Source organism: Protopterus annectens, chromosome 17.part0 (assembly GCF_019279795.1).
Source record: "Protopterus annectens isolate FY-2018-M chromosome 17.part0, PAN1.0, whole genome shotgun sequence".
Taxonomy (NCBI): Eukaryota; Metazoa; Chordata; order Ceratodontiformes; family Protopteridae; genus Protopterus; species Protopterus annectens.
In genome coordinates, this window is record NC_056751.1 from 330,822,317 (window position 1) to 330,846,175 (window position 23,859).

Sequence of the window (23,859 nt, forward strand, 5' to 3'; positions counted from 1 at the left end):
CCTTTGTTCTGGGGAGTTCTTACTTTCTTTTTGGAATCTCCCTGCCATTATTTTTAAATGTCTGCTTACCAGCATTTTGCTGAGGTGGTTTGTTATGTTTCTTGCCAAAACTGGACAAGGGAGTAGAAAACCTCTTGGAAAATTTAGAGAACGAGGGCTGAAAAGTCTGACAGGTTCTTTGTATCAGCTTTCCCCCTGTCTTCAAAGGTTTGATAACCTCTCCAGCAGAGGGTCCAAACTTAAATCTCTATCCAAAGGTGAATTTAAAATCTCATTTTTTACATCCTCTGGGTGTTTCTGAAAATGCAGGCAGGCAGACCTCCTTAACACAGTACCACTGGCAATCGCCCTGGATATAGTAACTACAGAGTCATAAACACACTTTAAAACAAGAGTTGTAACCTGAGAAATAGAAGGAACTATACCATACAAAGCAGGTTTTTCTTCACAGAAAGGAACTGCAAACAAACCATTCCTCACCTTTTCACAATTAGTCAGAATAAACTCTAACATATGAGTCTGATATTTCAAAATTCTTAAAATTAAAGTTGTAGAAGCATCCACTTTTTTCTCAAACTTTTCAGTTGTTTTACCATCCTTGCCAGAAGAGGAAGGATTAGAGTTAACAAAATGCTTGGCAGAAGTTGGACTGAATAAAGCTACAGCTGCTTGGTCAGGTCTGGGATGAGTATATAGAAATTTGACAGACTGAGCAACTTTGTACATTCTAGCTGCTTTCTTAGGTACAGCAGGCTAGCTATCAGGGAAAACCACAGGCTGTAAGGAATATATCATCCAATGGTGACAGTACAGGAGAGACAGGAGGAGTTTTTTTGGAATTCCAGTTCTAATAATTCATAGTATTTTCTGAGGGGCTGAGAAACCTCAGTGTTGTCCAAATGAAAACACTGGCACACACTGAAAAGAGTCTCAGAGAAAGAAAATCCTTGTCAGGGAGATTCAGATAAAATATTCTCTTCTGAGTCTGAATCAGAAACCTGAGGAAAAAAAAATCTCTCCAATTACATTCCACTCCAAATTCAGCCTCTTAAATCTCTTGAGGAAAAGAGGAATCCCCTTTTTCTCTTACCAGAAACCACATGATAAGAAGGGTCATTAGCCTGTACAAGACCCTGTGCCTGACTTAATAAACTACTTCTGTCCAGTAAAACTGGAGCAGAAGAAGATACATGCTTAGTTTTCTGTTTCTTTTTGATAGGAAAGTTAGGACAAACAGATTTATTAATGGCAACAACAGCTTCTCCAGAGATGGGAATAACATTTTTGCTAAGCAGGGGTACTGTCCATGCCCCTTCTCTCAACACTGACAAAGATATCTCTTTTTGCCCACTGGAGGGACCACAACAGCCACAGAAGGTGTTACTAACTCTCAGTTGCTATATGGGGAACACAAGAGGGATCCAGGGAAAAAGATGAGTGGTTTGAGGAAATAGCTTTGGCCACAGCAGAATCACCAATCTGAGGCAAATTGCTAGCCCGCTGTGGTGGCAAAGGCTGTTTAGTTAAAGTTTTCTTTTTGTGCCTGGAAGAAGGACCAACCATGGGACCAGTAGCTTATTCCATGGTTAAGCTGAAAATGGTGTTTCCTTCCCCGGGAAACTAAGGAGCACAAACCGGTAATTTTTTAAAAGTAATTTAAACAAAGTTTCTCCACAGAAAAATGGTGTTAGAATGTTTAAGTCAGCATTTAAACTATCAAACACAAAAATGCACTCCTGTTTAAATGTACTGCAAAGTCATGTAACACTCAATAAAAACACATACTCTACCCTCCTCAACAGGAAAGTAAATTTACACATTAAATATTTGAAAGGTTTTTCCCAAAGAGAACTTATGCGCCAGCAATAGAACAGCACAAGCAAGCTGACCATCAATCCTTGAGAACCAGATGAGGACCACTCTTAGGTGACAGAAAAGCTCTTTAGGGCATGTTGCCAAAACCTGTCTTTTTAGTCAACTCCGCTCGAGCTGACTTATGGTTTGGGTGTGTGTAGAAGCCCTGGAGTTGTAGAAGCTGGCTGGCTGTTATATCCTATGTAGGATATGACCCATATAGTGAAGGCTACTGCACTAGTGATCAATATGAAGAAAATCATGAAGTATATCGATTATTAAAATAGTGTGTTCTAGTTCAAAAGATACCAGGGTTGACATCAACACATTTTGGATGACCAAGTTTCCTGATACCTGAAAACTGAAAATAATAGTCCTCTAGTCCACAAACATAATATCACTACTACAGTGGGAGTTTGAGGTAACACACACAGAGTATAAAACAGTGGTTTGACTGAGTTTTAAAAATAATGGACAATCACATTTGGAAAGCAAATAATTCATCCAGTTTACTATATCAAGGGGAAATAATGGACATCATAACAAATGATCTTAGTAAATTAAGTGACATAAATCTTTCCTTTGTCAGGTCACCACAGTAGTAAGAAAGGCTTTTGCTGCAGCTCCCAATATTATTAGGGGAGCATCCAGTCATTCTTCTGAGGATGTTGACCATTACATCCCTCTGGTTCAGTCATTCCTTGAGTACAATACCCCTATATGTAGTCTTTAAAAATGTCTTGTTCAACTTGGAATGAAATAAAGGGTCATGATCGAAAGATGTGAGGAGGCTGTTCACTGAAATTATCCTGAGAGGCATAAGGAAATTTCTCTGTTCACAGTCTCATCTCACTACTTAAGGAGGACTTTGTGCATTATATTTCAGGTCTTCCTTCAAACACTATGTCTAAAATGTACTGATGAAAAGCCAACAAACATGCATTCACAGTCAACCTTAAAATATCTGTTTGCAATAGTAGTAAGAAGCAAGACTGATTCATTACTTAGTGTCTCTTATGCCTTTTACGAAGGAATTAGATGGATTCAAAATATGAGCAAGTTCCATCCACAGCTGTTATGGTCAAACTTCATGATGGCCACTAGGTCATAAGCTTGGTATGATCCTACAAATGTTTAAGTCTTATTAACTAGGTCTGAGATCCTGATGTAGGTAGCATATGCCCATTTGTACATATTTAATACACAGCAACATTTTCCTGCTGTTCGGTTACTCTTCTACTGCTGTATACTATATCAAGAAACACAAAACCAGTTTCATTATAATTTTTGAAAATGAAAATGAATAGCCTGTCATCTCTGCTGAAGCTTTCATAATCATGGATGTCCAAGACACAGGGCTTCTAATAAGTTGAAAGTGGATGAACAAGGAGTTGTATACCTTCTAAAGGTGTCTCTGATTGTCTGTATTTGGATTTAGTCTCTGTTGACATAAACTGAGGACCCTGAAAGAAAAAAAATATAAGAGGGTGTGAGGCAGGTAGGTTTAATATCAGCACCTATAAAAACAATGTTGACAGTTTCAGTTAGGAAAACTAAAATACTGATTAGACTGCTGAGTTCCCATACAAAAAGGATTCTGCAATTCTGCATGAAGTATACAGTTTGCTTCAGATGCTAAGCTAACATCTGATGGCATTAGTCCTGATGTTGATGAGGATGAACCTCTTCATACCAGGTTCATTTCTCCATGTGCTTTGTCTGAATGCGTGCCTACGTGTCTGTGCACCTTACAAGTGTGCATGTGTATATGTATATATACATATATATATATATATATATATATATATATATATATATATATATATATATATATATACACACACACACAAATATATATATATATATATATATATATATATATATATATATATATATATATATATATATATATATACACACATCTCATTGGTCAACTGGTGAGTTAATCAACAGCTTTTTATCTGACTTCATTTCGTCAACTGGAAAGCTGTCAACTTTTGTGCAAGATTCCCACATGATACCAGGGTTGCTGAATATGCCCTTTCCCCAGTATTGGTCCTCATTAATATGAGAAACTGCTCACACCCCCAAGTGTAATGTCTTCTCTGGTAAGGTCAGACCACAAAATGGTCTCCTTTGAAGTAAAAGTAAAATTTGGAACCCCAGCTAACCCTGGAATATTCAGGAACCATTCTAAGGCTAATTTCCTACTATTAAATGATAACCTGTCAAAATGTCATCCCTCATAAACCCTGGGAACACTGCTGCTTATGTGGAACTGTTCACAGAAACCCTATACAAGCATGTTAATAGCTGCAGAGAGGCAGCTGTACCCACCAGGAAGTACAGAACTAACTCAAAAAACAAGCACCCTGGTGAAATCACAACATAGACAGGCTGTATAACAGAAGGAATAAAATCATGGCAAGAATTAGGAGGTGCAACACTTGGCAGGATAAAAACATTCTCAAACAAAACAAACAGCTCAGAGGACAAACAGTCTACCAAAGCCAAACTTGAGGTAAAGTTGGCCTCCTAGGCCAAGGACAGCCACCAGGCATTCTTCAGCTATGTCTGCAACCTCAAAGGCAATACACAATTATGTGCAGAGCTCATTGCTAATGGAGCCACTTATACTGAAGAAGATATAGTAAACCTACTGGCCAACAAATTCATCTCCAACTTTACCCCTCTCACCCCCTCAACCTTCCCTCAGGAAATAAAATACAACTCCCCCTGTTAATGCTAAGGTACAGGACCTTAATGTTCTCTCTGTGGCCAAGAATATTGCATCAGTGGGCCCAGACAATATTCCAGGATGCCTTCTAAATAGCAGGAAACATGACCTGTCAGGCCATTTGGAATTGCTATTTAACTGTAGACTCCAAACAGGCCTCATGAACGGAGAACAGCAACAGTAATCCCTCTGCACAAAGGTGGGCTATCTACAGACCCATAAGTCTCACTAGTCTCATATGCAAGGCTATGGAAATGATCAATAATGAGAGAGGAAAACTCCAGACACTGAACCCAACCCAATTTGGTTTCATCAAGGGTAGGTCATGCCTACTCAGCCTGGTGGAATTCTTTCAGGAGGTCACCAAAGCAATGGACAAGGGCAAAATGGTTCACACTGCCTACCTTGATCTGGCCAAGGCATTTGACACAATACCCTACTCTGGCATTGTTGGCAAACTCAAGAGGTTAGGTATAAACCCTTATGTCACCAGGTAGATAGCCAGCTGGCTCACAGACAGGACCAAGGAAGTTAAAACTGGGGAGTCCACCTCTACAAAGAGGCCAGTCATAAGCAGAGTCCCTCAGGGATTGGTTCTGGGACTGCTCCTTTCTAGCATTTACTTCTCTAAAGTCAAGACCAATGTCAATGGCTTCTGGCTGGCTAAATCTGCAGGTGATTGTAAATTAGGCACTGTCACTGAATCCCCTACTGACACAAATATTCTCCAGGAAGGGCTGACACAGACAACTGGTGTCAGAGCATTGGACTATAAATGCCAAGAAATGCATTATGGTATCCTTCTGAAAGTCATCCACCCCTGGTAACTATCATAAAGACAATACACCCCTAGGAGTTGAGCCAGTAGTCAGGGACTTGGGGACACACATAGACAGTAATCTAGACTCTGATCATCAAGTGTCTACAGTAGTGAGGAAATCATTCTATGTTGTGCAACTTTTAAACAAAGGTATGGCATTTAGGTCCAAGGAAATCATTGTTCCACTGTATTTGGCATTGATCAGACCTATCATTGAGTACATTGCCCCCCCCCCCCTTATTATGTACCTAACCAGGCATATCCAACAATTGGAACATCCATAGAGGTTCCTCACTAAAAGAATACAAGGCATAAGTAACATATCCTATGTAGACCACATCAAAGCCCTATCCCTGTATTCTGTCTACTACACGCTGTTGAGGGGAGATCTATGCCTGACATACAATTCATTGTCAGACTCCCACTTTGATGGACCTCCTGCATTTCTGCAAAACAAACAGCACTAACATTACCAATTCTAAAGACTTAAAGCTTGCCTGTGATATAAATAGGACATGCTGGAGAGACAGGTATGTATTCCAGAGACTACCTCTTTTCTGGAACAGGTTCCCCATTCATGCGAAGCACAGTTCCACCCTAACCCAATTCAAGTGTAACTTGGACAATTGGATGGGTAACAGAAAATTCATCTCTGGTTTGACACCTATGTCTCTAATGGACACAGGCAGCCTGTAAATGGTTTATCTCCTAAGCCCTTGCTTAGACATATCAAGAGTACTAGGACTTATCAAAGATTTGGGATGCATAGCTAGGTTTAAAAATGCCCTTGCGGTAATTAACCTAATAAACACCTACGAACTTATAAACTTATTGTGCGTTCTAGGAATCGGTATCTTTAATTAGCAGGGTAAGTTTAATTTACATGTCTTGAGGTTATGACTTAGAGCATGTATATTACATTGGTCGATGTTCCATTCTTGACATTTTTTGCCAGAACATTGATGTACTGAAGATGTGATTATCTTCAGTGTACTCACAAACATATATCTGTATCTATCTATCTAGATATATATATATATATATATATATATATATATATATATATATATACACAAACACGCACGCGCGCGCACACACACACACACACACACACACACACACACACACACACACACTATGCATAAAATAATTTGAAATTCCAAAACTCATTAGTGAGAGTCCTGGAATAGTGCAATTGAATAACTGAAAATGTGGAATTATATATATTAAGTCTGAAACTATTGTTACCCAGAATTTTCTCTTTTCTCCAGAGTATGGTGATCTCAGTGACCCTGTGCACATGGGAATAAAGCCCTTACTACTCGCAGATAACCTGTGGTTCAGTTAGAATCACTGACACTGGAGGGGCTGCAGGGGGAGGATGGGAGTGAGTGATCAATGTTGGCTGCCCCATCCTAGTGGAAGGGAGTGAGGCAGCCTGAAGGCATCCTGCAATATGCAGCACAGGGGTCTGGCCAGCTTAGTTCTTCCTGAATGCTGAGTGACTCCGTAGGGAGGTTGCACATGCATGAAAGCCTTCATGCACCCGTTGAGGGAAGTGATTGTAGAGCTGCCAAGGTTACCATTAAGGAACAGGGTGTTAGGGCATACTTCCTGGCAAGCAGCATGAGGCTACACTAGCATCCTATATTTCCACAATTACCCTGGACTAGGGTCAAGATGAGCCCGGGAAAGGCTAAGGCAGGTCCAGTAAACACAGTGAACAAGGAGAAGAGCTGGGGGCAGCTGATGGTCAGCTGCATGAGAGGGGGAAAAAAAAAGTATATTGCTCTCAGAATTGATATATATATAGGTTGGGGGAATGGGGTGCTTGCAGGGGAGCAAGCAATGTTCAACATTTGCTGTTCTCCTGTGTTTTCAGACTTTGTTTTCCAATACTCCAGGGCACACTGTTAGAAATCTCACCATATCAAAAGGGAACCATATGTATATCTATATGTATGTATATATGTTTGTGCGTATATATATATATATATATATATATATATATATATATATATATATATATATATATATACATACATACATGGGTGTACTTTTGAAGAACTTCAAACTTCAAAAGTACACCCACACATAAGTTCATAGGTTGGTACTAGGCTATCGGCCCTAGGGCCTATATAAGCCTAGCCATAACAATTCCCTGGCTATTTCTTCCCACACTATTTACTTCCCTGGACCCCTGTCTAGCACAGTGACTGACATGATCCCCAGGGTGAATTTCCTTTCTCCCATCCAATCATCAAGGTTCCTTTTGAAGATGGCCAAAGAGGCGCTCTGCTTGACATGTATGGGCAGTCTATTCCAGAGTCTGGGGAGTTTCTGGGTCAGGAACCTATCCCTCCAGCATGTTTTGTTTATTGTGATGAGAAGGTTTAGATCCCTGGAGCGTTTGGCTCTGAGGGATTGGGATTTCTTTAAGTGTAGCATTTCCAACAGCTCTGGGTTTGACATGGCCTTGTATGTTAAGCAGAGATTGTCTCGTGCACTTTCGCGAACCCGCTAGACCGAACGGGCTAGCAGTCATGGACCTTAGGGTTAGGGCACGGGTTAGGGTAAGGGGATAGTTAGTAGGGCTGTCCCCTTACCTTGACCTGTGCCCTAACCCTAAGGTCCGTGACTATTGCACTACAGTGGAAGACATTCCAAATCGGGCTATGTCCTCCACTGTGGTGCGATAGTCATGGACCTTAGGGTTAGGGCATGGGTCAAGGTAAGGGGATAGCCCTACTAACTATCCCCTTACCCTAACCTGTGCCCTAACCCTAAGGTCCGTGACTAATGCATCACAGTGGAAGACATTCCAAATCGGGCTATGTCCTCCACTGTGGTGCGATAGTCACGGACCTTAGGGTTAGGGCTCGGGTTAGGGTAAGGGGATAGTTAGTAGGGCTATCCCCTTACCTTGACCCGTGTCCAAACCCTAAGGTCCGTGACTATAGCACCACAATGGAGGACATAGCCCGTTTTTCAATGTCCTCCATTGTGGTGCGGTAGATTCGGTCTAGTGAGCTTAAGCGAAACTGCACTTTCGCTTAAGTGGGGATGCACTTTCCCATTTCAAAAAAGTGAATCTTCGTTGTAGGAAAGTACACCCATATATATATGTGTGTGTGTGTGTGTGTGTGTGTGTGTGTGTGTGTGTGTGTGTATACCTTAAACTTGCACTCAGAATGTACACTGCAGTATGGAGTGTGGGAATATTCTCGCAGCAATCAGCTAGGTTACAAGGTCTTAATTGCCACTGACTATGGTGTGACATCCCCACTCTGGGCCAGTAATCAAGGAGCCTGAATCCTCACCACTGACACTGGAGAGGGATGTTCACTTGGAATACAAATGGATACACTCAATATTTTCCAGATGCAGCTCTCTGCATCAAGCACAATTTCTGTTAAGAGCACACAGGGAACACAGTCAGTTCGGGGTCTGGATCTGTTTATATCTGTCTCCTTCAGGCCCCCAGAAAGGCTCCCCACTATCATGGCTATAGGGTTAAGTCCTCAGCTGAGTGCCCAAGCCAAGTCCTCCAGCACCCTGTCTGTGAAACTAGTGCTTTGTGTCCCTGCTCCAAGCAGCTGACAGACACACACACACACACACACACACTGAGATTTGATTTGCGCACACACACACCTGAGAAAGGCTGGCACAGATTTATCCACTGTGCCCCCTTCTGCTCAGACTATAAGGTAGTTATGGGTCTATATTATGCCGTCGAAATACCATAACAGTGAACACCACATCATTGACAAGTATTCAGTGAAATTAACTTCAGTGATTCACTGAATACTTAAAGGGCAAAGATGTAGTTGTTCAGCTACACAATTTTGTCCTTTTCTCCACAGTAGTGCAATCTCGGAGTTGGTATATTTATTTGGGGGGTGCAGCCCCCCACATGGGTGGGTTTGGTTTAGGTAGATTTAGTTCTGCTGGGTTGTGGGGCAAGTATTTGTTTGCTCTTTAAGTATTCAGTGAATCTGAGAAATGAATTTCTCTGAATACTTGTTGACAATGTGGTGTTCGCTGTTATGGTGTTTCGATGGCATAATGAAGACATGGTAGTTACCACTGCCACAAGACACTACAAAGCCAGCTACCTAAGGCTCTTGCAAGAGTACCCAGTTATACTGAGTGAAATTAATATCAATACAAATGATAATGTTAATCAATCAGAGGAGCTTAGAAAGGACTTGGAAGATAGACTGGATAAGCAGTTCACAAAGAGACAATGGGGGATAATTGTATATCTCCCAAATATGCAACAACGTCTAGAAGATTTAGGATCTTTGCTTGGAAGTGTTTACATAGGTATTTTTATACCCCAAGTAGACTCCAAATAATTTTTCCTCGGTTGGATAGCAAATGTTGGAGGTGTGACTGGCAAGAAAGAGGTAGCGGAGAACATATTTTTGGGTGTGTAATGAGCTGGCAGACTTTAGGGATTCCTTGCAGACCACCCTGTCAGAGGTGCTTGGTGAGCAGAACTGACTGGGGGATGATTCTTTTTGAGTTATGCAACAGAATCGGAATTGCCTAGATATAGTAAAGCCTTGGTGAGTCTAATTATGGTGGCTGGCAAAAAAAATCAATTACTAGAAAATGGAAATCAAAGTTTAAACCAACTTTACTAGAAATAGTGAATATAGTAATAGAGATAAAACAACTGGAATTGGGGTCTTTAGAAAAGGGAAAGAGCAAACTACATAGGAAAAATTGGAATTGTGGGAACAATATATGCAGAGTAGGAATGAGGGTTAAGAGGCAGGATTTGAATGAGCCATATAATGCTTAAATGACAATGACTGGATGGTTTATAAGTGATGTATAATGTTTGCAACTACAGTTGTTTCAATGGTGTCTGTGATGTAAACTATTTGCAACTAAAGTGGTATCATTTTGTATGTTTTTTTCATTTATATAAATGTAAGATCGCCAATAAAGATGTTTAGAGAAAAAAATACAAATGGTAATGTTGACCAAACAGCCAGGCTTCAGGATTGGCCACAGTGTCACCAAAAGATATAAGTACTCTCAAAGGTCAAAATATTCTGTAAAGGACCAGCCACAATGAAAAGTTTAAGTATACTTAATAATAAATAATAAAAGAATATGAAAATATGAAATATCTAGTTACAGTATACACCAGAGTTTCAATCACAGGAAATATAAAAAAAAAAAAAAAACAGCTGGAAAGATTTACACAGTTGCAGAAAACAATACCTAACTATTCTCACTACATTTTCCTGACTGATCTAGAGAATTACTATTCATACTTACTTAATAGAGCAAGGCAAGATAAAGTAGGTGAGGGATCATTCTATGTCAGATTCCAAGAAATAAACTGCCCTGAGCCTTCTGTCTCACCTAATATTAAAACATTAGTTCTGTACAAAATGACATCACATACATCTGGTCATCTGACTTCAGGTTCCCATGCAACCCCCCCCCCCCATTGCTAGAAACTGGCAGGAGTTATCACCTACATGTCAATAATATACAAACAAGAGCATTGCTCATATCTGGTGCAGCTTCTGGAAGTCATAAAACAAGTACAAACTTCTACTCCTCCTATAGAGACTAACAAACCATGCTTCTTACAGACATTGCATCTCTGGCTTAATTCAAAACTGTGAGATAACATCTTTATGGTCTAGGCCCAGTAATTTAATTTCTTGCTACTTTCCAAGGTTAACTGGCGCTGAAGCTTAACCTCTTCTCTTCCAGTATCATTTGTTAACATATATATATATTTAATTCAGTTACAATACAGTCAGGACCCACTGTTGGTACATTTTTAACACAAGCAACTTTACAAATCCATTTTCAACACAAGCATCTGTACAAATCAGTTTGATATTCAAATAACATACAATTCTTTATAAATTCCAGCTAGCTGTGCTGGCACATGTTACACATCCACTGCCCTACTTCTCACAGCATAGCTGGCAGCACTTAACATTGTCACATATGGAAAAAAAGGAATAGCCCTGAAGGCTAAATTCCAGAAGTTAGATCTTCATAAAACAATTCATTTGAAGGATGACCTGGAATCATGGAAAAGCTCAGTCGAGGCTAACCTATGAAGTGTAACATGTGTACAGCAACCTGGGAAAATTAAAAGTTATATACTTACCATAACTCACTATCTGTGTTGTCCATTTTCTTTCTTCCTCACTGATGGGTCTCAAATCTGACTCAGCTGCTTTTTCCAGACTTAGGCAACGAATCTCAAGCTCCTCCCTCTTCCCATAATACATCACAATTTCTGTTACTCCCCAGATTGAGTTGCTGCCCTATAGTTCAACAGTTTACAGCAATAGTACAGAAAATAGAAAGGAATCAAGGCTAAAACCTAGAACCTAAGGGTTCTGAATTTCCTCCACAAGTTTCTTGAAAGCACAAGGCTGGAGGATGGCTGGGAGGGGCATGAGGAAGAATGAAAATGGACAACACAGATACTGAGTTATAGTAAATACATAACTTTTAAATCTGATGTCCTTTTCATTCTTCCTCACTGATGGGTAAAGTCCCCAGCTACATACCTCCTGGGTGGCCCTCAAGAAAGGATGTGTCAAAGCACGATCAAGCCAAAGGATGTCCTGCTCCTAGAAATAATATCCAATTTATAATGAGAGACAAAGGTGTGCCTCAGACCAGGTTGCAGCACAAATCTCATCAATTGAGGTCCAGGAAGCAAAGGCAAATAATGTAGCCATAGATCTGGTGGAATGAGCCTTGGGCAGTTGAGGGAAAGAAATACCTTTTTATGAATAATGAAGGAAATACAAATGCAAAGGTAATCCATTTGGCTAAGGTAATCTTAGAAACTGCAAGACCTGAATGGTTTGCTGAGAAAGATACAAATAGCTGATCAGATTTCCTACACTTTTTTGTCCTGTGGAAATAAAAACGTAATTGCCTGTGAACATGTAGAAGGTGCAAAATATATTCTCCTTTGTTTGAGAAATTGCAGAGGAAAAATGGTAACTGAATTGATTGGTCAATGTTAGATTCCATGGCTACCTTAGGTATAAAACAGGGGTTTGTCCTTAATGATACCCTGTCTTTATAAAAATGATGTAAGGAGGTTTTACTGACAAGGCTTGAAGCTCCAATACTCTCTTAGCAGAAATAATCACTACTAGAAAAATTGTTTTCCAGGAGAGAAATTTCATGTCACAACTATCCGACAGTTCAAATGGCTTCTGGGTAAGTCCCTGCAGCACTAACGTGAGATCCCAAGGAGGAGAAAGGTCTTTAATTGGGGGTTGAAGAAAAATGCCCTTAAAGAAAGCCTTGCATAACCTAGAAGAGAAAAGAGAGGAAGATCCCTTCCCAGCATGAAAATTGGATATGGCAGCCAGCTGAAGATTAATGGTAGAGAAACTGGCTCCTTCTTGAAAAACATTACTAAGGAAAAGGAGAATAGCTGAAGTGGGAGCTGTGAAAGGGTCAATATTCTCTTTAGAAGCCAAAATAGAAAATCTCTTCCACTTACTGTTATAGACAGTGGAAGTTCTCTCAGAGGCCAGAATTATATCACTGACTGAAGGGGAAAGCCTGGACTTTCTTTTAATTACTGGAAGTGTTAAAACCATGTGTTCAACCTTAGGGTGTGGAGATTGGGTGGTTGATTGTCTGAAGAATGAGATATGAGATCCTGCATGGGATCTAGTATCCAAGGCAGATACTTCAGATGAGACCAAAGAAAGGGAAGCCATACCTGATGAGGCCAAAAAGGGGCAATGAGGATTACTGAGCTCTTCAACCTTTTAGCTTTCCTGTAGGAATTATGGAATCAGGGGAAGAGGAGGGTAAGCATAAAGGAGACCCGGGGTCCAATCGTGGAACACAGCATCCCTCGGTGACTCCCCCTTCATGGGGATCACAGCAAAATAATTGCTGCACTTGAAGTTTTGCAGAGAGGCAAACAGGTCACAATAAGGTAGGCCCCAATGGCTGAAAATCTTGTTTGCTACTGACTGATTGAGGGACCACTCATGAGGAGTCAGAATAGATCTGGTAAGAATGTCTGCTAGATCGTTGCTTTTCCCTGGAATGTGCATTGCAACTGACAATATCACCCATTCCCAAACTATCATGACATCCCTGCACAATGAGTATGAACAGATTCCTCCTTGTTTGTTGATGTGCCACACTACCGACGTGTTGTCTCTATGAATTGCAATTGTCCCAACAGGGAGAATGTTCTGAAAGGCTTGCAACATTAGAAGGACTTCTCTCATATCCAAAACATTGATATGCAGATTGTTCTCAATGGATGGCCACATGCCTTGGACCATCTTTCCTCGGTAATTCCCCCACCCACATTGGGAAGCGTCCTTGGTCACTGTGGCTATTGGGGCAGGGAGAGAAAAGGGTCTGCCTAGAAAGGTCTTCTGATTGCATCCACCACTGCAGATGATTCCTGAAGATCAAAGACAGTTTTATGGGAAATGAAAATGTTTGATAGAGAATGGACCAAAGAACTGATATTGTCCATTGAAGTACTCTCATAAAGAACCTCACTAATGGGAGTAGAACAATTGCAGCTGCCACTGAACCCAGAGCCTGAAGTATTAATTTTACTGGTGGAGAAGGCATATCCAATAAGTCCTGAACCTGTTTTCTTAGAGACATTATACAATGCTTCAGTAAGGAAGCCACTTGTGTAAGTGTATTCAACTGTGTCCCTATGAATTCTAGTTGCTGTACAGGAATCAAGTTTTATTTTTCCAGATTTATCATGATGCCCAGATGTTTGAAGATCTTTACTAGATAGTTTCTGGATGAAGCAGTCGATGCCTTGTTGGTGCAGTGAGGAACCAATCGTCTACAAAGGGAAACACCTGGAATACTTTTAGCCTCAGGTGAGACACTACCATTGCCAAACATTTGGTAAACACCTGGTGGGGGGCTGTGGTGAGTCCAAAGGGCAGTGCTCTGAACTACTAGTGATTGGCTCCCAGCCAAAAGCACAGGTGCCATCAGGAGCATCTGCCTATTTTGATGTGATAGTATGTGCCCTGAAGATCCACTGAGCACATCCAATCATCCTTGCACAGAAATGGCAGAATGGACTGGACCATAATCATTTTGGTCCCCTGTTTTCTTTGGCACTACAAAGAAGTGAGATAAGTTCTGAATCCTCTTTGTTCGGTTGGGACCTCTTGGATGACTTGCATTCTTAGACGTTTTTGGACTTCTTGAATAGCATACGCCCTCTGACTGGGTGGTACATCAGGGAGTTTCCTCCTGGGACCTGGAGGATGAAGGGAAAAGAGAATGTAATAGCCTCTGGATATAAAGTTTAGCACCCAGGAGTTCTTTGTTATGTTTGTCCAGGCATCTAGCTGCAAGGAGAGATGGCCCCCAATTGTCTCCAGAGTAGAACAGTCAGGTAGCACTTCAGTCCGCTGATAGGGTCTGTTAGGAAAGGGCTCCCTGAAACCCTGATTTTGCAGACTGTCTCTGCCTCTAAGATGGCATCTGCCATTAAATCCTCCTGCTGTGCCCCTAGAGGAATTGTTCCTGCATGGGTCCTGGAAAGATACTTGAGACTTTCTGAACCAAGTTTTCTTCTCTCCTCGCCAATTCCTTAAGAAGGTCCTCTGAGGGGTAGAAAACTTGATCCCCACAGCAAGTCTTCCCTTCTTGTTCACTGTGGGTTTGTGCGTCTTTCAGTGACTGCCCAGTCCTGGGGCATTAATGAATGAAGCCTTGAAGGGTTCCACAAAGTCACAAAGCCACATCCAGGCCTGCCGCCTAATGACTATGTCTGCGCCAGTTGCTCATAAGGTGCCTTCCACTGTGTGCAAAATCAAGCTCATCAAGGAATTGGCAAGGGGGGGGGAGTGGCCAGTTGGAAGAAACCTTCTTTAAGTCCTCCTCCAACATGGTCTCTGCAAGAGAGTTGGTTAGCTCCTTGACCAGATTTCTCTGCAAACGGGTGAAGTGCACCAAATAGTTTAATGACCTCAGAATGAAAGTAGCTGAGGTGTAAACATGATTTCCATGTCTGTTCATAGCCCAAAAATACTTGTTTGTTGGATGGACAGTGGAGTTGTGTTCTGCTAGCTCCTTCTCATGGCTGCTGCAACAATAATAATATCTACTGAATACATTTGCTCTAATGTAGGCAATCAGAAGGTGGGCTGAGAATCCTAACAGGGTGCTTGGGGATAGACCCGACCGTGTCCGATTCCTTCCAAGCCCAGCAGGTGACTAAATCTATCAGGGCATCCACCAAGGGAGACAACCAGTATGTAGATGGGCCCACCCCAAAGGGCTCCAGGAACACCAATTCCTCAGAAGAAGGTTGGGAGGACCAGCCACCGTTTTGCCCAAGGGGTTCCAGGATATCTCCAAAGGAGACACCATCAGGTGGTGATCAGAGGGATCCTTCTCCCTCACAGAAGTTAGTGTCCTCTGTGAGCCACTTCATAGGGGAGTCTATGTGCCTCCTTTTACACTTCTTCTGAGGGACCTCCTCTGTGGTGCATTCTGCAGAGGTTTCTGAAGAAGACAGGACTCCCTGGGGGGAAGTGGTTTGGAAGCCCTCTGGGCAGGCTGACCTATGGCAGGTGTGATAGGCTCAGTGCTGAGATCTGATGAAGGGTGGGGCAGACCTTGGAGGTGAGGAGATGCTTCTTTAATACTGGAGAAAGCCCTTTCTGCAACCTGGAAGGTTGATGGACCCAAGGAAACCCTGTCCCTCAGAGCCGAGGTTTCTGAAGGAGAGAGAGCAGAGTCAGCCACAGATCTGTGGCCTCCCAACAGAACCAGGCTTGAGCTATCAAGGGCCAAAGCTCCAAGGGGAAGCAAAGGATCTGACAAAGTCAGAGACAAAGGCAACCCCCTCCCCGGACCCGCTCTGATCTGAAAGGAAGGGAGCAGGGCTGGTCAGGGATGTAGTCAGAGTAGAGGAAGGGAGCTTCCTCAGATCCATCCTCAATTCTCTTGGGAAACCAGGGTCTTGGGTTTTTGAAGCCAAGGGACAGATTGAAAAAGGAGTCAGCAAAGTAGCAAATGGAGCTCTCATAGATCTTAGATGGGATGCAGATGGCAGGACCCCCATCTGGATCTGTGCCCTAAGAAACTTCCACATCATCCTGTTCATACTGGCCTCATTGAGACTTGTTCTACTTGAAATGATGGCAGTCAACTCCGTATAATAGGATCCAAGGATTTCTGATCCAAAGAAGATGTCCCTGTGGTACAAGAACTGGAAACAAGGATCCATTCCTGATCTGAGGCCCTAGGATCCGAGATCGCCTTGGATCCGCTTGGAGCAGAAGTAATAGGATCCAAAGAAGGAGTTTTGCCACTAGGATCCACAGTCGACAGATCCGAAGATTTTTTAGGATCCGACACTTTTTTGGTCCAACTCAGATCGGGGTAGTTGTTGGTACACCCTGAAGTACAGCATCATGTGACTGTGAAAGTTCAGCAGGCATGGACTTTACTAAGTGTATGTTTCCAGTGTACCAAAGTTTATATTCACCTTTTGATAACATTTTTATGAATTAATATCTTTAGTGATGTTAAATATCTGAGATTTGTTTTCTATTTTCTTATGTGTACTGCAGTCTAAACAAACACTTCATTTGATAAGTTCCTGCATCATTCATTTAAAGGTTATGCAATTTCAAAGGGTCCCGTACAATGGACTATAACACATTGTTAATAATTCAAATTTAATTACAATTGCATGCTTAACCCAAAAACAAAAATCCTGACAGCATTAAATGCTTATTCTAGCTCACGTTCAGACTTGTAACAGATTGCAGTCTTATTGTCAAGGTGTCCTGTAACATGCGGAGATGGGGTTTATTCCCTCTGCCCACACCACTACTTCTAGAATGTTCTCAGTGACAAGACTGCATGACTTTGGAGATGCATACAGTACTTGTATACATATGAATTTAAGTCTTCCACTGATATGCAAAGGTATGTGACCCCAAAGTGAAGGTAACTACTTAATAGTGGTGTGGTGGATAAAGTCTTTACCAATGTTGGTGATGGGTGCAGACATGGGTAAAATGTTACCTGTTCTGCATTCTGATTTCAGACAGCATGTTGCAACAATTCATAGAATTTGGAATTTGATTCCGTACACTATTCCCTTCTCTTTCTTTTGTGAATTTTGTGAGGTTTGCTGTCTGTTCTTATCATAGTTTGTTCTTATATTCTTTAGTACTAGTACACTGGATTTTAACTGATTATTGTAGTTTCATTGACTAGTACATTTACATAGAAGAAAACTCTGACTTACTGTAAGTGTACTTTTGCTGTTGCCACTTCAAAGTAAAAAAATGAAATCAGAGCACAAGGAAACTAAATAATATAAAAAATAAGAATAAAAAGCTGTTACTCTGCAGTCCCTTTTTCAAATGGCCTGTGATATGTCCACTTGCTTTAACAAAGAAAATGAAGTTATGTACTTACCATAATGTTCCATGTGTGTTGTCCATCTCTGCCTTTATTCTCACTTGTGAGTCAAATCTGATCCATAGGATCCGTCTCGGCCTTTTTCAAAAGCTCCAGGCCTTCAGCAAAGCTCATGGGCATTCTCCCTTGCCCATGATGCAGTTCCCTAAAATCCCTCAGATCTTGTTTGCCCATAAGAGAAAAACTTTAGTGTAATTAAGGTTATAGGTAATAATATTAATAGTGTAAGAAGAACAAGTGGTTTCTGAGGCTATAGAGTCCAAAGGATATCCAATTAGCACTACACAGTCTCCCAAGAGCGTAGGCAGAGGGTAGGTGGGCAGGTTGTGAGAATAAAGGTTGAGACTGTAGCAAAATCAAATGAACACCACTGAAGAACGCTCCAAAACCACAGAATAAAAGTCAGAAAAAAGGAGCGCTACACCATAGATGTAAAAACTAAGAACTTTAATAACAAAACAAAAACAGGATAAGAGCTTTCGGCGTGTGCCTTCTTCAGATCCTGCTGGCAAATGCTAAAATCAACCTATTTAAAAGCATCCTTGCAAACCAATTAAGCAATAATTAGAACAATTGAGCAAGCGATTCAGTCACAACCATCACATGGCCCCTTTAGATAACACAGACTCAAACAAAAACCACATTTCCAGCAAAGACAAAAATATATAAAATAAAAACTACTTGCATTTAAAAAGAACTTGTCAACTCCAAATAAAAAATTTGGTAAAAACAAAATGAATAACACATTCAATACTTGAAAATAAACAAAAATAACCCATGTTATAAAAAAACTACTCTGAACTCAGTCTCACTAGTATTAATATACTAAACCCAGGAACCACCCATTGATGACGTAAATCTCACTGAAGCTTCAATCATTTTTCTAATTATTGCTTAATTGGTTTGCTAGGATGCTTTTAAATAGGTTGATTTTAGCATTTTCCAGCAGGATCTGAAGAATGCACATGCCAAAAGCACTTATCCTGTTTTTGTTTTATTAAAGTTCTTAGTTTTTACGTCTATGGTATAGCGCTCCTTTTTTTCTGACTTTAATAAAGGTGGAGATGGACAGCACACATGGAACATTATTGTAAGCACATAACTGTTTTATGTGATGTTGTCAATCTCACCTTTATTCTCACTTGTGAGACAGCATCCCAAGCTACCTGATTCTTGGGTGGCTCATGGGAGAATATTCCTCAGGACCATAGAACCAAAGGATGCTCTACTCCTGGAGGCCAAATCTACTTTGTAACGAGTAATGAAGGTAAGAGGACTTGTCCATGTGGCTGCAGCACAGATACTGTCCAAAGATAGCCTTGCTTGGAAAGCTGAAGAAGTAGCCATTACCATGGTGGAATGAGTTTTGACAGGTGCAGGGAGAGTCCTGTTCTTAGAATTGCAAATAAAGGAAATGCATTCAAAAAGCCATTTGGATAAGGTAACCTTAGATACTGGTAAGCCTTTCTTAGTGTTAGAATAGGAAACAAATAACTGATCTGGTTTTCTGAATTCTGTAGTTCTATGTTAGTAAAAATGTAATTGTCGATGAACATCCAATAGATTTAATGAATATTCCCCTTTATTCTGGAAATTTGGGAAGAATACCGGTAACTCAATAGACTGATTGATGTTACTTTCAGATACAACCTTGGGCAGAAAGGATGTGTTGGTGCATAAAGAAACTCTGTCCTTATGAAAAATCAAGTATGGTGGTTTAGATTGGGATGAACCATTCCTGATGGGGGAGTCAGAAGATCTGGAATGGGGTCCAGAATCCATGGTTCGTCCTGAATATGAGGCCAAAGGAAGGCGAACCAGATTTGTCAAGGCCAATAGGGACCAATGAGGATTACTGTCATCTTCAACCAACTTGCTTTCTGTAGTAGTTTGGCAACTAAAGGAGTTGGTGGATAAGCATAAAACTGTCTGAGGCCAATTGTGAACAAGTGCATCCCTTGGGGACTCCCCCAGAGTGGGGATCAGGGCAAAGTAGTTGCTGCATTTGGCATTGGTGGGTGAAACAAAAAGATTGCAGCAAGGCTAGTCCCATTTTTTGAAAATCTCTTTTGCAATTTTTTGATTGAGGCACCACTCATGTGGCAATAGTATAGCTCTGATCAATTTGTCTGCTATTACGTTGGATCTCCCCAGCATGTGCATTGCTATCAGAAAGTGATTGGAAGATGTAGCCCATTGCCAGACTCTTAGGGCTTCCCAACAAAGAGGGTAAGATTTGGTTCCCCCTTGCTTGTGTATGTACCAGACTACAGACATGTTGTCTGACTGGATTGCTATCGTTCCCAAAGGGAGGGAGTCTTGAAATGCTTACAATGCTAAAAGCACAACTCGCATCTCCATGACGTTTATGTGCAAATGGGCCTTGTGTTGATGCCAGATGCCTTGAACTGTCTTCCCTTGATAATGCCCCCCCCCCTACCTACCCTATCTGGGAAGTGTCTATGGTCACTGTGGCTTGGGGTTGGGAAGGAATGAAATGATGGCCTTGAGATACAAGAAGAGAGTCTGAAAACACCAAGAAATAATGGAAAATGCAGCACGGACTGTAGAAATGAAATCCTTTAATAATTCTGGTACCTCGGCCTTCGCCTTCTCATGGAATAACTTATATCCAAAACACAGCCATATTTAAATAATCACACATCAAATATTTAAATGAATTAATTAACTTTTTTCAAATATTTAAAGAAACAAATTCAACTTCATAGCTTACTTATAATAAATTACCTACTACTATCACCTTTATTACATATTTATCAAAACTGCTTATACCAATGAATTCTTAACACTAAAAAATTTTAAATAACAGACATATTTATACCTCTAAATTCATACCATTAGGATAGGGAGTATTAAAATTAATAATAAACCTTGACTCCATATTTAATAACCTTCTTTGAAAATTGCTATTACTCAAACCCACCCCATGGGGTCTAGCCATGACACTGAAAATCAAATCTTCCATCGATCCTCCATGCTTCTCATAAAAATGACTTGCCACTGGACTATCTAACCTAACATTTCTTATGTCACCCAGGTGTTCCAAGATTCTCAATTTGACCTTACATTTGGTTTGTCCAAAATACCGCTTCTGTAATGGACAATTACATCCAATAACATAAATCACACCAAACAAATTGCACTCAAAATGATCCATGGCATTATATAAAATGCCATTAATCCTCCTACCATCTAGATTCCTGATTTTTTCACAAACTTTGCATCTACCACAGGCATATGCACCTGCATTTGCTACCTCCCTCCTTTTACTCTTACTTCTTAAGAACTCCTTTAAATTCTGAAATCTACCATAAGAAAAAATTACTTTTTTAGGTAATACATCCTTCAAATTATCATCCCTACTAACAATAGGCCACAAGGAAGTCACCAAATTTCTCAAAATAGGAAAAAAACCCGAAAACCTATTGACAAAAAATATATTATCCTCTTGTTCATCTGATTGAACATTTTCAAAACACATTTTCTTGCTTTTATTCTTCCTTACACTTTCAAAAGAACCTTCATCATAATGACCAAGTTTAAGTTCTTTTTCCACATTACTTCTAGCTTCCCTGACCATTTCATGGGAATACCCTCTGGCACATAACTTCTCACAAACATGATTGAATTCTTACTTTACCATATTAGTTTCTGAAGTGTTGCTAGCAATACGCTTAAATTCCCCTACTGGAAGAGACTCAATAAGATGGGAACTATGCATACTTGATGCATGTAAAAAATTATTGACCGCTGTGGTCTTATGAAAGGGTCTATATTGTACCCTTCCATCCGACCCAACATAAAATTTCACATCTAAAAATTGTAATTTACTACCACCTAAGGTAAAGGTAAAATCCAACCCACATGGATTGATCCTTAAATCGGTGATGAACTCTTCAAACTCTTTGGGATCACCCCTACATAAAAATAAGAGGTCATCAATGTACCTTTTGTATTTTACCACCTTATTGTGGAAAAAATCCTTGGGATACACAAACAAGTCCTCAAAATGGGCCATAAATAAAATGGCATATGATGGAGCGAAAGAATTGCTGTGCCATCTTTCTGGAGAAAAAAACTTTTATCAAACTCAAAATAATTATGTGAGAGACAAAATTCTAATAAACTAATAATGTAAGAAGTACGTGGCCTTTCACCCAACATTCTGCCTACTGCCTCAAGCCCCCAATTTATTTTAATACAGGTATAGAGCGTTTTAATATCTACACTAACCCAATAATAGTCATCCTGCCAAAGAATCCCCCCAACATAATCACAAATCTCTTTAGTATTCTTTACATGTGAGGGTACCCTTGAAAGATGACATTTTAACACAGAATCCAAAAATATGCCCACATTTTGTAAATAGGCACCTTTACCCGACACAATCGGTTGTCCAGGTGGATTTCTTAAATCCTTGTGCACCTTGGGGATGATAAAAAATTTTGCATCTTTAGGATATTTAATATACAACTTTTTAACATCTGCTGATGTAAAAAATCCCAAACGTTCACCCCTTTCTAATAAATCACACAAAGCACTGTTGAATTCTACTAAAGGGTTAGTGGACAAACATACATAAGTGTTGCTGTCAGGCAACAAACCTGAAACTATAGAATTGTACGTATCCCTGGGCAAAAATTAACCAATTTCCTCCTTTATCAGATTGAGTAAAAACATATTTTTCATTTAGCCCCCTTAAATCACATAGGGCCAACCACTCATCTTTGGATTAATTAAAACATTTTTTACTCTTTTTGTACATCTTAAACTCAGTTTCAATTTATTTGCACAACGTTTTTTCAAACACATTAACACTAATGTTAGTTTTAGGAGGAACAAAATCACTTATGTAAGGAACCTTTGGTATTTTAAACTTCCCATACCCTGTAAAAAATTCAAAACCCGAAGCAGGGGCAGCGTGTTCATGATCACCCAAAAAATATCCACTAAATCATTTTCATGTAAAGACATATCCATTAACGGACTTTCCAACACAGAAACATTATCAGTAGTAATATTGGGGGGATTTACCACCCCTTTTGTGTTGCTAGCAAAAAACACTTTCAAATATAACTTCCTACAAAACTCTTCGGCTTCTAAAATCACATCCGCCAGAGTAGGAGTATGAGTCGAAACGAACTTCATGCCTTTACTCAATACACTTCTTATATTTTCAGTTATACATAAATCAGATAAATTGATGATACTCAAGTCTTCACCTGAGCTAGTGTCCTTGTGGCAAAAAGAAATACATTCCACTTCAGAAACAGTGTGCAATAAATGTCCACGCTCAAAAGTTCTGTAAATACATACAGCGGAATCATCTTCTTCCCTTTCCTTGAAACTGCCGACCTCGCCCTTTCCTTTGCACCGGACTCTGATTTACAGTAGAAGCTGCAACATTCGGACCGTTGGAGATGGAAGTAACTTCTGTGTTTAATTCATCAAACAAAACACTTTTTCTCCCCACGGGTACAGTCTCAACAGATGAAACAGAAGTTTCTCGGGAACCACGACATCTACTTCTCCTGACATCAATTCTACCATGCCCCTTCTTAAAGCTATATTGCCATGAAAACATTTTCCCAGTCTTATAATCATTGGAATCTCATGTAAACTTCTTCTTCTTGCGCTGGATAACCTCCGCTTCAATCTTGGACACCCTGGCTTTAATATCATTCATATTTTGTTCAGAAATAACCTCCAATGTCTCTCCTATTAATGCCTCTTGTAGTTCCAAAATGCTAGAATGCATCTTAGTAAGTGCTCTTTCATTTCGTTTAATAAGCACTCTCAACCAGCTTAAAGTACAATGCAAAGAAATCTTCTTCCATTCAGAAAAGAGATCTGATTCTTCATCTGAAAAATCATACGCTGGTAAACGTTCAACTCTTAACCCCCTCGGTGTTATATTGGAGCTGACATACTTCTCCAACAGTCTTAAATCATAAAA

At 40.3% G+C, this 23,859-nt stretch overlaps 1 protein-coding gene across 2 annotated transcripts in view; it reads right to left on the bottom strand.

Moving 5' to 3' along the window:
• Positions 1-23,859, bottom strand: part of PPP1R32 (protein phosphatase 1 regulatory subunit 32) — a 1,379,387-nt gene that overhangs the window by 1,019,066 nt on the left and 336,462 nt on the right. For both annotated transcript variants that reach the window (XM_044059651.1, XM_044059652.1), the window contains exon 6: positions 3,254-3,317. In XM_044059651.1, the coding sequence (XP_043915586.1) occupies positions 3,254-3,317 (64 nt within the window). The remainder of the gene's footprint in view (positions 1-3,253; positions 3,318-23,859) is intronic.